The sequence below is a fragment of the Uloborus diversus genome, chromosome 5, assembly GCF_026930045.1.
Source record: "Uloborus diversus isolate 005 chromosome 5, Udiv.v.3.1, whole genome shotgun sequence".
NCBI lineage: Eukaryota > Metazoa > Arthropoda > Arachnida > Araneae > Uloboridae > Uloborus > Uloborus diversus.
In genome coordinates, this window is record NC_072735.1 from 132,569,394 (window position 1) to 132,585,890 (window position 16,497).

The following is a 16,497-nucleotide window of genomic DNA, read 5'->3' on the forward strand; positions in this document are numbered from 1 at the left end:
AAAATAAAGCATTTTTAATACTAATTACAAAAATAAAATTATACATGCACAAATTCTTACATATTAACATTCTTTGGCACAAGTAACTGGTCTTTACAAAGGAAGGCAATGATCTGTACATCAATGGAATGTATGTATGGATTCAAAATAATCTAATGAAAAATATATTGACCCTGTTAGCCAGTCAATGCATTGTACTATAGTACCAGTGAACACTTGTGCTTTATTTACAATGAGATCACATAAAGCTCATTTTTTTCCCTCACTCACTCAACAAAATAAAAATATGAAATTATTATCTCTCAGTTTAACATTTGTTTTACCATAATCCCTTAAAACTTGCTTTTTAAGCAATAACAAATGAGCTATTTTGAAACTTGAAATCTTTGTATTTCTATCATAACAATTCAATTGTGTCACCATGTGAGGCACAGTATTTGCTTTTTTTTTACTAATTTTTGTAAGTTTTGTACTTAAATACAACAGAACTATTAAGAAATTACTGTCACAATAAACCGTCAGATATGAATTTTTTAGCAGTATGATATCTTTTTAAAAGAAACTATTTGCATCAGTTGCTAAAATATTTTTTCAATTTTCTTTTTTAATAAAATTTCAATTGTTATTACTATTAATATATTTTCTGTATGGAATGCAGCTTTGTTAAACTGAGGTATATTTTTATCACAAAATCATCAACAATTCATGGAATTATACACAAAATATACAAATTTATTTATACATTAAAAGAAATGAAATGCCATTTGATACTAATTGTATGCCTAGTCAAAGGTGTAAAAATATTTTTTATATGCTGAAGTTATAGTAATTTTTAAATTATTTGATTTGAATTTATTTTTACTTGTGTGTGAATACTTAAATGGATATAAGATTAGTGTTAAAATGTAGGTGTACATTAGAATTTTAAAGTACAATTTGAACATGAAAAATTTTAAGGTTGTAACTTTGTTTCAAATGTTTCATTAAATATATTTCTTTCACTCTTTTAAATAATTAGGAAAATTTATCACATAAAGTAATCTTTAACAAGTAAGTTTTAACTTCTAACATATAGCAATGAAAAATATTTTTGTTTCAAATTATTGTTCATAGGGAATTATGTCAAAATTACAGATTTAAGTATTATTATTTTTTTATTTTTTAAAAGAAGCAGTTTTTATATCAAACTTGTACTAGATAGTATTGTTAATAAATTCGTTGTGCGCTTGACATTATTTAACAAAAAAATATATTTATATCACAGTCAGCACTGATATTCAAATATCTGTGTATAGATTATAAGTACAGACATCATTGTGAAGGTTTATACCTAGACAAATAAAAATCACAATCATTGCAGTATATACTTGGTGGGCACACTTGCTTATTGTGGCACAAATTGCATGGTGAACTTGTGCTCGAGTTCATCACAGGAAGTCCAGGCTCATCTAACCTGTTTAAACTGTTACTTAAAATTGGAATTTCACCTTTTCCAGATTCCACATGTTGCTGATACACTCGTTCAAACAGTGGATTGCTGGAAAAATCAATTTCATCATATTCAGCGCACGCTACTAACACAACCTCATCTGAAAACGTTACAGTTTTTTTAGGTCCTTGCCTCTTTTTTGGAGAACTTTGCAAATTTATGTGGTGTACAGTTTCAGATTCAGTTGGATGGTCTCCCAAAGAAGTTCGTAAACGCTCTAGGCGTTGCATTGCTGTTGCATAATCTGGTGGTTGTACTGGTCTTTGCTGAAGAGTAGTTGCACTGTCCACTACATCGATTCCTTTTGAATCAAGTGTCATATCATGATTGAAGTTAAGTTTGGAAGGGCTCGGTGGAGGTGGAAGACCGACGTTATCGGAAATGATCGTTTGGAATTTTGAGTCGACTATCTCATTTTTGGGCTCAGAACGAACTTTCAAAGCAGACTTCAATGGCAAAACTATATTTGAAGGTGTATTTGTATTGCTGTCAGAATTTTTGTTAAAATTGCTTGCTGTAATGCATTTGGGACTCTCTTTTATTTCCATAGATTGTTTCTCGTCACTTTTGGGAGAACTAGCGTGATCTGCAGTGTTTTCAAACGGACAAACTACATTTGTAGTTGGTTCTTTTGGTTTCAGTAGCACATTTTCAAATCTTGACGCAAGATTTTTCACACTACTTTTCATGCTAGTGCTGCTAGTTTTATTCTTTGGAGAACTTTCTTTATCTTCAGAACTTTTGTCTGAAGGAAGCTAAAATTAAAAAAATATAGATGTGAGTCATTTTAAGTAAAGATTATCAATACAATTTTAAATTAAAGTTATTATCTTTAAATAAATTTTTACCCAACACATTTTTTTTCCTTTTAATTTTGGAAAGTAAATGTGTTATGAAACTAAATAAATGTGTCATAAATCTCTGCACTCATTAACTGCAGATTTTATTTTCCAATAGTATTACTGCCCTTTTTGAAATTATCTTAGTTAAAAATTTATGTCAGGGTGAACTCAAAAATTCTTCAGTACCAATGAGAAATATTCAAGTCCTGATAAGAACAAAATCATGGTGTTGTTTCAGGTTTAAATTCTCCAGAACTGTTGGTTCAAGCCATGCTGTCAATCCTGGTATTTTAATACAGGGGAGGGGATGTTTTGTACCCCCTCCTCCCACTACTACTGTAGATAAAATAGCAGTTGCCTTATTGAGTTGAAAAATATTAATTCGGTTCAGATTCAGGGGTGCCCCATCCCCCCCCCCAAATTCAATGGTGCAATTCCCCCCTAAAGTTTTCTCAACCCTCCCTCCCTTTTTTATTTTTTAGTTAATTTTTTTAACTTTATTTATTTTTAAATATTTTTTATGATTTTTTTTTTTTTAATTTGTTTATTTACTTTTATTTATATTATTTTAAAAGAAAAGTTTTATGCCTCACCAAAAATATAAACTAAATAAATGAATGAATTAAAATATAAACAAAATAAAATAAAAAAAAATAATTAAAAATAAATCAATACATACATTTAAATATATTAATAAATACATTTAAAAAAATAACTTTTAAAATCCTCCACCCCCATTTTGATGCCTCAACTTGCACCATAATCCCTCCCTGTGAGCACCCCTGTTCAGATTCAAGAACGTAAGCTGATCTAACTACAGTAACCCCTCGTTATATCGCGCTTTTCGGGGGACAAAGAAAAATAGTGATATATCCGAAAGCGCAATATAACGGAGGGCATTAAAAATAGTTATGTCTAATACGCAAGTAAATTGGCATTCGTTCTTTTTGACATTAGTTTCTAATAGTTTCGATGTGGGTACTATCACACCTATTGAAATTTAAACAAGATTGAAATTTGAGTAAATTTTCCCCGTCAGAAAGTTAAAATCATCAAATGGCGAATGAAGACAATCTTTCTGAGCTACCGCGAGATAAGAATGAGCTTTCCAATACCCTCCTATTCCGAGTAGGTTTTCTAATCCGTTTTACTTGCTGTAGAAAGGATGTGAAAAGTAAAAGAAACCAGATTGTTTCCAGGAAACTATTTCGCCCGTCCAGATCATTATTCCTTTCTTTGATGCAAATCCTGGTTTGTGCAACCAAGTACAAATCTTTTCTGTACTAAAAGAAGGGCGTATGTTCTCTTCTACGTGGGCTACTATGACACTTGCTTGATGTCTGTCACTCCTTGTAAAGGCAATGTATCAATACAAAAGAAGATGTCAAGTAGTTTACAGACCATCTTAAACTGAAATATACTGTGCGAGTATGTACATTTGGATGCCAGGAATTGCTGCTGCTTTTCCAGCGAATTCAGAAGAAATGCTTCCTTTTGTTCATTGGCAAAATAGAGAAGAAAGAGACCTTCTCTGTGCAATACCATATGTTTTCAGAAATGGTTTCAAACGTAAAGAAAAGTTTTTTTCTTATTTTAGGCTTTAATATTTCGGGAGACAGAAGAAAAGAGCGATATATCCGAATGAGCGATATAACGAGAGGCTACTGTATTTTAGCTTCTGTAGGCAGCAAAGACAAGATATTAAGCATAGAATATGTGCAAAGAAAAGCAACCGTGGATTATCTTTACTAATAATAAAGCTGAAAGTCTCTCTGTCCGGAGGATGTCTGAATGTCTGTGACGCGCATAGCGCCTAGACCGTTCGGCCGATTTTCATGAAATTTGGCAAAGTTAGTTTGTAGCATGGGAGTGTGCACCTCGAAGCGATTTTTCGAAAATTCGATGTGGTTCTTTTTTTATTCCAATTTTAAGAAAAAAACTATCATAAATTACGAAATTATCATAACGTGGAACCGTAACATGGGCACAAGCCAATTGGCGCGATACGAAATTATCATAACGTCGGTACAAGCCAATTGGTGAGGGAATTCACCATACATTATTTGTAAATATTACAGGCAAAACAAAAGACCTTTAATTTTTCTATTACGGGCAAAGCCGTGCGGGTGCCACTAGTTTCTTTCATAAAGGAATTATTTAGTTTTCAGTTTTTATTAGAGAATTCTACCAAAGTTGTTGGGTCAGTGTTGTAAAGAAATAATGATAAAAAAAGAATGCTTAGTGTTGTTTAAAATGCAAAAATGTTTGTGGAAAAAAAACTTTCTTGTTTGAAAGGAAAATATTGTTTTCAGAAAAGCAGTGCTGAAATGGGCACAAGTTCAAACCTGATGTATGAATATTGCACAAAATATATTAAACATCTTAAAATAAGCTTTATGTGTTGTAAGAACTAACTAGGCATATATTGACAGTTAAAAACCAAATTTCCAAAAAAAAAATTCTAAAAACTGTTCTAATTTAATAACAAATGTTATTTTAATGTTCTATTTACAATAAAATTTTACAATTTTAGAAGCTTTATTTGTACTTACCAGTTTACCTGTCATCTCTTTGGTAGCATTGAAATAAATATTTAATAAAAAGTTAAATCAAAAAGTATTAAATACAAATTAATCTATTGATAAGTGAATAGTTACATTAAATTTCAAAGTATAAAATATAAATTTTCATGTTAATCTAAGCATTATTTATGCCTTTTACTAGTCTTAAATTTCACATTTGGTTCCAAATAATTAATATTTACCTTCCAATTTGTTTCTGCTACAATGCTTGTGCTTGATGGTTCTCTTTGTACGTTTCCAGATCCTGAAATAAATAATGAACTTTAGCTTTTAACTTACATAAAACATGATTTTTTAAATTGAGTTTCAATTTTCATTTTGAAAACCATAGCTTACCATTGGATTTTACAGCTGCTTGACTGTTATAGCTAGTAGTATCTGCAAATCCTAATGAGCTGCCTTGTCTTTTAAAGATTTGCTGTGGGTTGGCTTGAGGCCTGCTTTGACTGTTGTAGCTAGCGTTATCTGGAATTCCCAATGTACTGTCTTGTCTCTTTAAGATATGTTGCTGGTTGGTTTGAGCCGTGCCTTGATTGCTGTAGTTAGCCGTATCTGTAAATCCCAATGTACTGTCTTGTCTGTTTAAGATCTGTTGCTGGTTGGTTTGAGACATGCTTTGATTATTGTATTTTGCAGTATCTGGAGATCCTAATGTACTATCTTGTCTCTCTAAGATTTGTTGCTGGTTGGTTTGAGGCTTACCTTGATTGTTGTGGTTAGCAGTATCTGGAAATCCCAAAGAACTATCTTGTCTCTTTAAGATTTGTTGCTGTTTGCTTTGAAGCTCTTTCAACCATGATGTTTCTCCTGCATGAAGTGCTAGTTTTGGTAGCATTGATAGTTCTTTGGTGTCATTCGGAAGACTTTGTGCATTTTGATTCTTAGCTTCTTTTAAAAGTTCAGGCTTTTGCAATGTTTTATTTAAAACTTGCTTTCTCTTTGCTTGTATTTCAGCTAAAAATGGATTTGACGGTTGAGGAAGCTCTTCAGAATCATTTGATGTGATACTGTTTTGCTTTATCTCACTAGTACTTCTGGCTTCTGGTTCTTTTGGGACATTGACCACTTTAATGGGAGAAAGAGGAACTTGTGGTGTAAGTACAGGTATGGCTGAAGATTTATGTGTGGAAGCTACCTTTGAGAGGCATTTTGAATCTTGACGAATTGGTGCTAATGGTGGTAAATTTGAGGAATCATTTTTGGGAAATGTTGAAATAAATGGTATTTTAGAAGGCTTCATGTTTGTATTTGAACTTAATTCCAATTTATTTGTGTCTTGCATTTTTTTGCTTAGAGATGGTAAAGTATTGTTTGGTTTACTCTTAGGACTTGTCAGAATTGAAGGCTGAATATTTGGTGGGTTAACTTTTCTGAGTAATGGACGCTGTGTTAAGTCTTTTTTCACAAATGCATGGTGTGGTTGATGAAACCCTCTCATGAGATTACCAATGCTGCTGTTTGTTTGACCATCTATCTTTGATTTTCCATTTGGCAACATCATTGTGGGAGGAACTCTGATTATGGCATCATCGAGGAAGGGATCCATAGGATTAGCTAAATTTTGATCTTCTCTGAGATCAGGTAGACTTCTGTTCTTGCGTTTCATGAAACCTCCCATTAACTTCCTTTTTATTTTGTGCTGCTTCTTGTCTGGCGAAGTCACAGGGGACAATAGATCTTTGCTATGCACATCATTCTTACCATCAAAGAAAAGTCCCTGGTAAGAGGGCTCTACCAGTTGCTTTTGAGATTTTCTTTTTTCTACATCATGTCTTTGAGGAACTTCTGGTTTTTTCTTTACGGGAGATTTCGTAATTGTTCCATCAGTAGGAATTTTTCTGTGTGGTTTTTCAGCTACTACCGGTGTTTTCACTTTTGTTGTAACATCAGTTTGATTAACGTCAACATTCTTCAAAAGTGTTTCGTGTAAGGAGTTTGAAAGACTTGTATTTTTTCGTTGTTTGTCTAAAAAGTCCTTATACACTTGATCATCTTTCACTTTCAAAGATCCTGAGGTTCCAGCATTCTTTTTCCTACTACCTTTTTTTGGTAAAGTTCCATATATTTCTATGTTTTTCCCAAAATTTTCTGTGTCATCGGAATTAGGATTACTATCTTTACTTCCTGTTTTAGAATGGGAACTATCTTTGCTACCTTGACGGCTATGCTTAGAATGAGTGCTATCTCTGCTAGATTGCCTGCTGTGGTGACCAGTATGACTTTTTTGTTTTCTCCTTTCATCTAATTCATGGTCTTTTAATCTACGGTATAAGTTGGAAGACCTCATAACACATGTACTATGCTTCATTTTGGCACTTACTAAGGACCGAGAATTATTGTATGGCGCTTCCATTGCAGCTCTTGCTCTAGCTGAAAATGAAAAAATAATAAAACAGGTTAGGTATGGTTTAAACTATTTTCATAGTATTGATCTTTATCAAATTGTTTTTGAATAAATATATAATTACTGGTTGCATATTGTTAGGTATATTTTAATTCCTTTAAATACAAAGTCATCTGTCTATACAATGCTATTTTCTGTAATTTAACTCTTTTTTTTTAACCTTCATTTGTTGAAAACTCGGTTTTTTAAGAGATAATAAAATATTAGCTAGTTTTTTTTCTTTCTTCCATATCCAAAGAAGGTATACAAATTCATGAAACTGTTCGAATTTTAACGAATTTACACATTTTAAGTAGTGCTGAACGCATTTTGGAATTGTATATTAGTAGACACTTTTTTGTGGGCTATCTAACTCAAAAAGCAAGGCAAAAAAAAATTGAATGAAATTCGATAAAGAAATAATCCTCAATAGGAAGTGATGCAGATTAGTTTTTTGGGCCAATCGCTCCAAAGGGGGGTGATAACGAACGTTTTCCTTGGTAAGTTTGACAGCTACATCTCAATAGGTAGTGCAAAGATTCAAAAAAAAAGTTAGTAGACCTGTCGACTTTGTATGATAAAACTCTAAAGTGTATCTTTATCTATATAATCTTTAGGTGTTGGAAATGAGTTTACAACACAATGTATGACTCGTGAAAAGGATTTATCTTATTTATTTCAAGTTATGTATCTTTTTTTTTTCAAATTCTTTGCTCTCTCTCCCTCTCTGTTCTTTGAATATTTACTCATTCTACAGCATTATAATCAGTAACCAGAAACAAGCGAAATCGATGATGACTTATAAGCAAGGAATACTACCAACTATTAACTCTCATCTTTTTCTTTCAATGTTAATAAATAAATCAAACATATATGTAAATTTTAGCTAAATGCACACTATCTCATGCTATCAAACGTGGTTTTATGGAATATTTACCTTTGTGCATTAAATTTATTGCAAATAAAAAACACACACACAGGGAGAGAGAGAGAAATGCACAAATAGAAATAAAAATTGCAGATGTGTGTTTTGGGATTGCAAAGAGCCCCTTTATTTTTCAATGAAAAAGTCATGCCATGAATGAAGCTTTTGCTTTTGTCTGGTATCTTTTCAAACGTAAAGTTTTTTATCATACACTAAAAAACGGAGTTTCTTGTGACTCTGAAACATATGTTCGCTATTCTTATTGCTGTTGTGTATCTTTATGTAGTTTTTGAGTATTGAATGTATTTTAGTTGCTTTTACTTAGTTTAAACAGCTTTTTAAATTGTTTAAATTCAATTAAATGAATGTTAAAGAAGTTAGAAATAAAATATCACATTTAAAATAGATCTATAACCTTCAAAGCACCAACAAAAATATTTAAATTAAAACACCCTATTCTTGTTTCATTTACCGACATCATGGTGGTTAATATTTGGCGCCAATCACTTGAAGAAGATTGGTGCACTTGAACATTTCCCTCATTAAGCATGACTGCTATCTTATCTACAATGTTGATGGTGCTTTTTGAATGTCTTAAATACTGTCAAGGTTATGAAGGGAACTAGGCAATTAGACCTATTTGCCCCAAATACTTACTAGAGCAGGTGGAGTACATATTCTGTCTTGAATGTTTAAGAGATATTGCATGATCAATACATAACTTTCTTTGCTACTTTTTTTATACTGGATGAATAATCGATGTATTAAAATCTTATTATAAGTGTGGCAAATTTTCATTGTGATATTTTATTGATGCTCCTTCTGCATTTGAAGAAATTTGTCTTCGTATATATATATATATATATATATTGGTAACACAATATTTACCTGCAGCAGAATCAGAAAGCAGTGCAGCCATTACCAAGTCACCATCCTTTTCTTTTTCGTGAGATTTAGCAAGTAGCAAATCAGCTTCTGCGCAAAGCTTATCACAGTCTGGAGGCCCTAAAAGTACAGAGAATCCAATTAATTAAAAGTTTTAAATAAGTAAGTCCTAAAAAACTAAACTACAGCTATAGCAAATGAATTGTACTTAAGTTACATTTGGTGATTCATGTAGAACAATGACTGACACAAATTTAAAAAATAATAAATAAATACATGTACCTCACTAGGTTTTCATTATTGAAAGTGAAGTTCTTTAAAAATTAAACAAAACTAGTAAGGATGCAAAATCACATTGAAAGTGACATTTCATACTTTTTATTTTTGAGATTTTGCTTTTTATTTTATATGGTTTGAAAATTAGAAATATAACGCCATAAAAAAATTGATTAAGTGAAATTACACGGTTGAACAGTATTAAAAATAAAAAATCTTGAAAAATATTGAGCCCAAACTGGTACAGAATTTGTACCACAAGCATTTTGTTCTCAAAAGTCAGGTGCCAAAATATTTTGCTGCGTGGCCTGCTGAATTGGGGATTTCAGGATTATCTTTGTAGTATGAATTCATAACGAATCACCAATTCAAAGAGAGGGCTAACGATCGACAGGGACCAATCTCACTACTAACTTACTGAGCACAGAATACTTCTAGTACAAATGATATCCTGAATTCAAAAAATGTACTTTTATTTCTGTTTATACGTTTTTTGTGTTATAAAATGTTTAAAATTTTGATTGCTTTTCCTTTCAACTTCTCTGCTTGGTTTTCAACAGATAATAAGTAAAAATGTATAAACAAAAGTGTTAGGTAAACTGTTTGCATAAATTCAAGGTTGCCCATATGCAAAATTTTAAGGGGAGGGGGCTCAGATATTTTCCCCATGGTTTAGCAAGATAGATTCCCCATGGAAACTGATATCAGTACAGATTAGAGTTATTAAAATTTTACATTTTTAATAACTTATTCATTCAGTACTGGAGAAGAAATGTGTTTACATTTTTGCAAAAAAAAAAAAAAAAAACAGTACTAAAAGCAAAGAAGTTCTTATTTCAAGGGGGGGGGCTTCAGTTCCCCTTGTCCCCACCCCCATATGGGCGCCCTTGCATAAATTACTTCATTCACATTCAAAGTTCACTTGTATGTACTGGAAATTGATGCTTTACCTTGTGTGTCCTCTGTAACCAATTTCAGTTTATGTTCCAAATCAGGCTCCTCGTCTGGCTGCCAAACTTCTGGTATTTGTGTCAATCTTGGATCTAACTTTACGGGTGAGCCATTCACAGATGGATAACTGTCAGAACTTGAAACAGAATAGGAATCATATCCATGGTCGGAAGTGTTTGCATTGGTGTAGATGGGTAGTTGGCTTTTTTTATTTAGCCCCAGCAGTAACCTGAAAAACATAATTGTAAATTTAATGTCAGTAAGATTGATTCCAGTCAAGTACCATTAAACCACTTGAATATTTATTCATTAGTTTTAGAAGCATCATCAAAAGAATGAAAAGTGGTTTTGTCCTTCTTAATATGTAGAAAACGCTCTTTGACATTCTAGTGACTAACAATAAGTACATTGTAACCAAAAAATGTTAAGTATCTTAGATAATCGGTTCGTATTATTGTTTGGTTTTTTAAATGATTCAAAATGAAATCTTAATTATAGAATACTTCAACAATAAACTAACCTTTTGATAGCAACAGCAGTTATAAGGGAAAAATTGAACCTTTATCAGAGTAGCAACTCAGGCTCCAGTTACATATTATAAAACCACATAATCATTCATCGGTATTAGAAATATCAGCAAAGTAAAAGTAATTCAATTAAAGTTGCTTGCCCTTCTCCAGATTATGTTAGTTTTGTTTAACATTAAAGTGATTTTTAAAAAGAATCTGACCTAACAACCTAGCACCTAGTAAAAATGAGTACCTAGTTAACTCATTCTTATTATTGTTTAACCTTTAAAATGATTCAAAATACTATTATATTGTATGGTTGAACACTTCAGCAAAATAAACTTACCTTTTGGATGCAACGACAGTTAGGAATGGATTTTCCACAGAGTTATTGCTAGACGAACTGTTACGATCACTGCTCCATGATCCAGAATCTCTTCTATTCTCAATTTGTTGATTTTTAATAGGGCTCATTTTAGTGTTTTGAACATTGTCAAAAGATTCCAAACTACTACTGCTATTCCTGTTGCCCACTGAACTTTGACTGTAAGATCGACACAATGACAGCTGACGTTTCTGATGGTTCAGAACATTTTCAACTGCCTTGCGGCTGATGTACAAATCACTGGCTTCTAAATCTTCTTCGGTGAAAGCTGAGTCACTATCTTTGGCACCATCGAAATCTTTGCAGTTCTGCTGTTCAAAATTATTTACACTGTACATATTTTGATCGACAGGGTTCAAACTATTCCTCGAACTGTTCTGTGGCACTTGTTGAACACCAGGTAAGGATATTTCATTTAGCTTCGTGATATCAGAGTTCTCACGATGATACTGCAGAGTATTTAAGTATTGTAAGTTACTATATACTGGAGGATTGTGGTTACTCTGTGCATTGAATACTTGTCCTTGATTGTAGGGAACATTTGGTACGTGAGAAATATAAGGAGGTGGCAAAGTTTGATCACTCGTTTTATACCCATTGTACATGTAGGAATCATATGGATACTTAATTTCAGAGTTTCTTGCTGGTGAGTATTCGTGTTTGGCTGCTTCTTGATATGACTTTTGGAACATCATATACTGTTTAACAATAGCTTGTCTTTGGTTCACATAAGGTGATGATGGGTTACTGGAATAGTTGTTGCAATGCATGAAGTGATCTATAAGGGAAAAAATTGAATAAGCAAATGTATTAAAAAACTAATTCTTTAAAAAAGACTTGGAAACTGAAATTAAACATTGATGTGGAATTATTTAACAGAAAGAAACTTACCTTGTTTTGGTACATCTACACCATCTGGGCTAGCAAACAAGAGTAGAAGAGGTTGAAAACGTCCCCTTTGACATTTCTCTACCACCTGCTCCCAACTCGGTCCAACCTTAAAAGTCAATTTAAGTTTATGAGTTTTTCCGTTGAGTATATTATGTCATACAAAAAAACCATCAGCAGCCTTTTAGTAGAGTTAGGCTGCTAGAAAAGACAGACTGCTTTCCAGAAAACTAGCATACTCATTATTCATACACAGGCCTGGATCAGCGTACCCGCAGACTCCGCAGTGAATTGGGGCCCGCGTCCTTAAAGAGCAAGGTTTGTTCCCAAGCAAGGGCGCCTTTATGCAAAATTTTAAGGGAGGCTAAGATGTTTTCCCCATGGTTTAGCAGGATATTTTCCCCATAGAAACCGAGGGGGCTTGAGCCCCCATTTGCCCCCCCGCCCCCAGATGGGCGCCCTTGGGCCCAAGAAATTGAGAAGAAAATTGAAAAAAAAAAAAAAAAAAAAACTAGCACTAAGACTTAATAACGTTGCAAATTTTCACTGCTAGCCCCTGGGGAGGGGCCCTACAGATTTTGTTGCAGGAGAACCCAAAATTTATAGTAGATTCATTTCTACATATGCTTATATACTTATATTATTCATTTTACATCACATAATTTTCATCAAAGCATTTACTTTACATCTTACACTGGTTTTATATCCTTCTTGAGTGAGTTATACAATAAGAAAAATAGCTTCGTAACTCTGAATCTCCTATTAAGTTTTCGAACATACTTGTATGTATAGCATTGCTGTAAAAACGTAATCAAACAATTTATGAATGGTCATAATTTTACAATACAATAAATGCAGCTATTGAGACATGTAGTTAATAAAATTATTAAGTATTTTTAGTAATAATTACTATTAATTATCAATTTTTAGTATATGGGTTGTGCGGGAAAAAATTGCAAAGCAGGCCAAGCCAAGGTCCACCAAGGGCTTTAGAGCTCGAGAAGAAGGAAGAAGAAGAATTTTTATTGTTTTACTGTGTTTTAATTATTATTATTATTATTACTTTAAACACTTTTAAGTATAGTGAAACATTTTACTGTACACAGCGTGATTTGAAATGTTGGGTGGGCCAGACATGCTAAACTGTTGTTGTATAAATTTGGCAGTTGAAAAGTTAGTGCAAAATTTTAAAACTTCAAAAGATTCGTGATAAGAATAATAAGATTTTGTTGGAAAATATATTCCTTTTAATAAAGCCGAAAAGTGAAAGTTTTCTGGATCACTTTGAATGCCAAAGAACTGTTTAACAATTCATTTTCTCTCTATCCTTTAAATGGCTAAAAAACGAATACTTCTTAAAGTAAAATAAGTCCAATTAATTATAAAATTTTTGTAAAACGTAAATGAAAATGTATTACCTCACGAACTGTTGCATCATCAAAATAAATCCAAACTCTAAGTTTCGTGTGGAAAAAGAAAGTTGAGTAGTGTTTTCCATAGTAGGTAACTACACCAACCAACTGATGTGTCACTTTGCTTGCCCACTCCAAATCAAACATGTAGTGAAACATCTGTAATAAATTTGAATTTAATTATTCTTAAAAAAAAGATAAATGCATAATTAAGTGTTTTTAAATTTATTTGACTCGATTTTTTTATACATACATATGCAACTAGAATGCTTAATATTTTATAATAGACAAAAAATGTACTTTATATAGTTTTGGATGGAATCAGGAATATAAAGTACATTTATTTGTCTTTGGTTATTTATAATGATGAAACATTTTTTTATTTCAAATCCTGTCAGCAATTTATACTTGCCGTTCAAATGTTGTCTTGTTGTGTATTCATTGTTTTTCAGCATTGTAAAAGTGAGAAATAATGAAGCGATACGAATAACATTGTTCTTTTTTTTTTTTTTTTTTTGCACTATGATTTTGATGTGAGTTTTTGCTCTGAATTTCTAATTTAATTTTGTCGATAATATACCACTGTATGATAGGATTTTCAATCTTTTGATGGAATGTTACAAAAAAAAAGAAAAAAAAAACATTCTACATGCATATTTGGCCTCAAGTAATTGATAAAATTTGTAATAGTACCATTTTGTTTTGTAAAGGTATTTTTCCTACAGCTAACTGAAGTACTGTCATAAAGGCAACAAAACTTTTTTTCCCCTTTGAATTCTAAAACCTGTTTTACAGCTTATATTCCTTTGTCCTTGAAAATTCAATTAGTAGAAGTTAATGAAATTACTTTTCATCACTTATTTATCTTTTGCATTTCTTTGGTTTATATTTGAATTTAACTCATCAGTTTCGTACATGAACCACATCAACTTGTTCAAGTTGAGAAATTATTTCTATAACATGGCAATAATTCTAGACTGAGTACTACCTAAAAACTGTTTTTAAAAACTAAGATAAACAGAAAAATATTTTAACACATGTGTGTTGTGCATATTTATTTGTATAAAATATAAAAGGTTTCTTAAAATATGTGTCTTTTCCGGTAATACTAATATCAATTGCTTTTTTCTTTTATTAATTCAAAAAACAGGAGGTTTTGGTGTGTACAGATTAACCAGACAATCTTCTAGTGTGAGCAATAGTTTATGAATTAAAAAGCATATGCATACGTACATCTTTTAACTGTAAATACATTCCTATGCTATGGAAAACATCAGTAATATGTTGAAGAGTTGGACATTCAGAATCCCAAACGAGACCGATGCTCACTGAAAATAAAAATCAAATAAATTACCAATTGAATTTACTACTAACATATGCTAATTTCTTTTTACTTTCTTTATGAATTTTCAGATTAAAAACAGATACCTTGAGATTGACAAAATTTCATTCATTTAAGAATTAGAACATCAAAAATAAAGCATATGTATTTTACTTTATTGAAATTTATCTTTGGTTTTAATTTATTTATTTTTTTAATGTAATTAATTAAATACATAATTTATTTATTTGAAAGTCTGAGCACTATAATAAAGAGAAAACGATTCTCACCAACTTCAGGATGATTCATCAGAGTCTTCTTCACGTGCACTTTTGCCCCACATTCACTCTGTTGAGGAAAAACAAATTTTTTTAGCATAGAAAATTAGAGAAAAAAAATCTCGTGTTATTTTTAAAAAATCTGAGGCTCTCAATTTGGAAGAGAGGCTTTAAAACGCAGAATTTTAAAATGTCTTTCAGTAATGTAATGTTAATGCAGTCTATTTGAGGTTCTAAAACATGGAGACGTAACTCTTAGTATCCGCATCCTTTGAAAACATCAAACTCTCTCCGAAATTTTTCAAAAATATGTATTCCAAAAAAAAAAAAAGTTTTTTATGTACTTTCTTCTTGATAAAAAAGTTATTATTACTTTTTAAAATTGATTTGTTTATTTTTTCAATTTTACTTGAAAAATGTAATAAATATTGAAGAATTCGAAAATCAATGTTTTATGTGCAGTATTTATTTTTATATTAGTTTCACGAATATTTTTCTTACCAAACAATACAGCTTGTTTCTTTACATTTTGAATACCTGACGGTAACAAAAGCTTCAAAGTTCTTTAAACTTGAAAGTGCCTAACTCTATATATTACCCTGTACAGTGGTTGGAAAAACTACATTTTTTTTGTAGCGAACTACAACTACAACTATTTTGTTACAAATGTAGTTAACTACAACTACAACTACTTTTTTCAAAATGTAGCAACTACAAACTACTTTTGAAATGTAGTCGCTACTTCGCTACTTTCCAAAAAATAAGTAAATGAAAAGCATACACAATAGGTTGTCCCTCAAAAAATGAAAGTCAATTTTTCAAATCGCATACACTCTTGTATTTTTCCTCTTGTGTCAAAACAATCGTGAGAAAAAGTTTCATATAATTTGCACAACGGCAACCGGTGCCGACTTGCACCTGAATGTGTTAAACAGTACTTGTATGCTAGGCCAAATCGAGGAAAAAAAAATAATAATTTAGAAACTCGAAATTTCTGTTAATAAAACGTTGCCCCTGTACCGAACACCTCACATGTACCACAAGAACATTCATTCAAATTAAAAAACATTTAGAAATGCCACACTTGACCTAAAATTTATAATTTTATTTAAAAAATTGATTTTTTTTTTCAGTTATCTTTTAAAAAATTACATATAAATTTAAATAGAATATCAAGTTTTCAAAAATTACTGGCGACCACATTTGCAGATCAACAATTACAAACGAATATATATATATATATATATATATATATATATATATATATATATATTTTAAATGAAAAATTTAACTCAACCTGGAAAAAAAACAGATCTTTGAGTACTATGTGGGAGACTTTAAAATTGCAGGAAAACAAAAATTTCTATTTAA

At 31.4% G+C, this 16,497-nt stretch overlaps 1 protein-coding gene across 1 annotated transcript in view; it reads right to left on the reverse strand.

The window, feature by feature from the left end:
* Positions 1-12: 12 nt before the first annotated feature.
* LOC129222199 (uncharacterized) overlaps positions 13-16,497 on the reverse strand; it is a 68,650-nt gene continuing 52,165 nt past the window's right edge. The window contains exons 8-17 of the mRNA XM_054856669.1: positions 15,139-15,196; positions 14,761-14,855; positions 13,534-13,686; positions 12,119-12,224; positions 11,189-12,005; positions 10,333-10,562; positions 9,110-9,226; positions 5,250-7,283; positions 5,096-5,157; positions 13-2,244 (exon numbers count right to left, since the gene is read on the reverse strand). Coding sequence (XP_054712644.1) covers positions 1,312-2,244; positions 5,096-5,157; positions 5,250-7,283; positions 9,110-9,226; positions 10,333-10,562; positions 11,189-12,005; positions 12,119-12,224; positions 13,534-13,686; positions 14,761-14,855; positions 15,139-15,196 — 4,605 coding nt within the window. The 3' untranslated portion in view covers positions 13-1,311. The remainder of the gene's footprint in view (positions 2,245-5,095; positions 5,158-5,249; positions 7,284-9,109; positions 9,227-10,332; positions 10,563-11,188; positions 12,006-12,118; positions 12,225-13,533; positions 13,687-14,760; positions 14,856-15,138; positions 15,197-16,497) is intronic.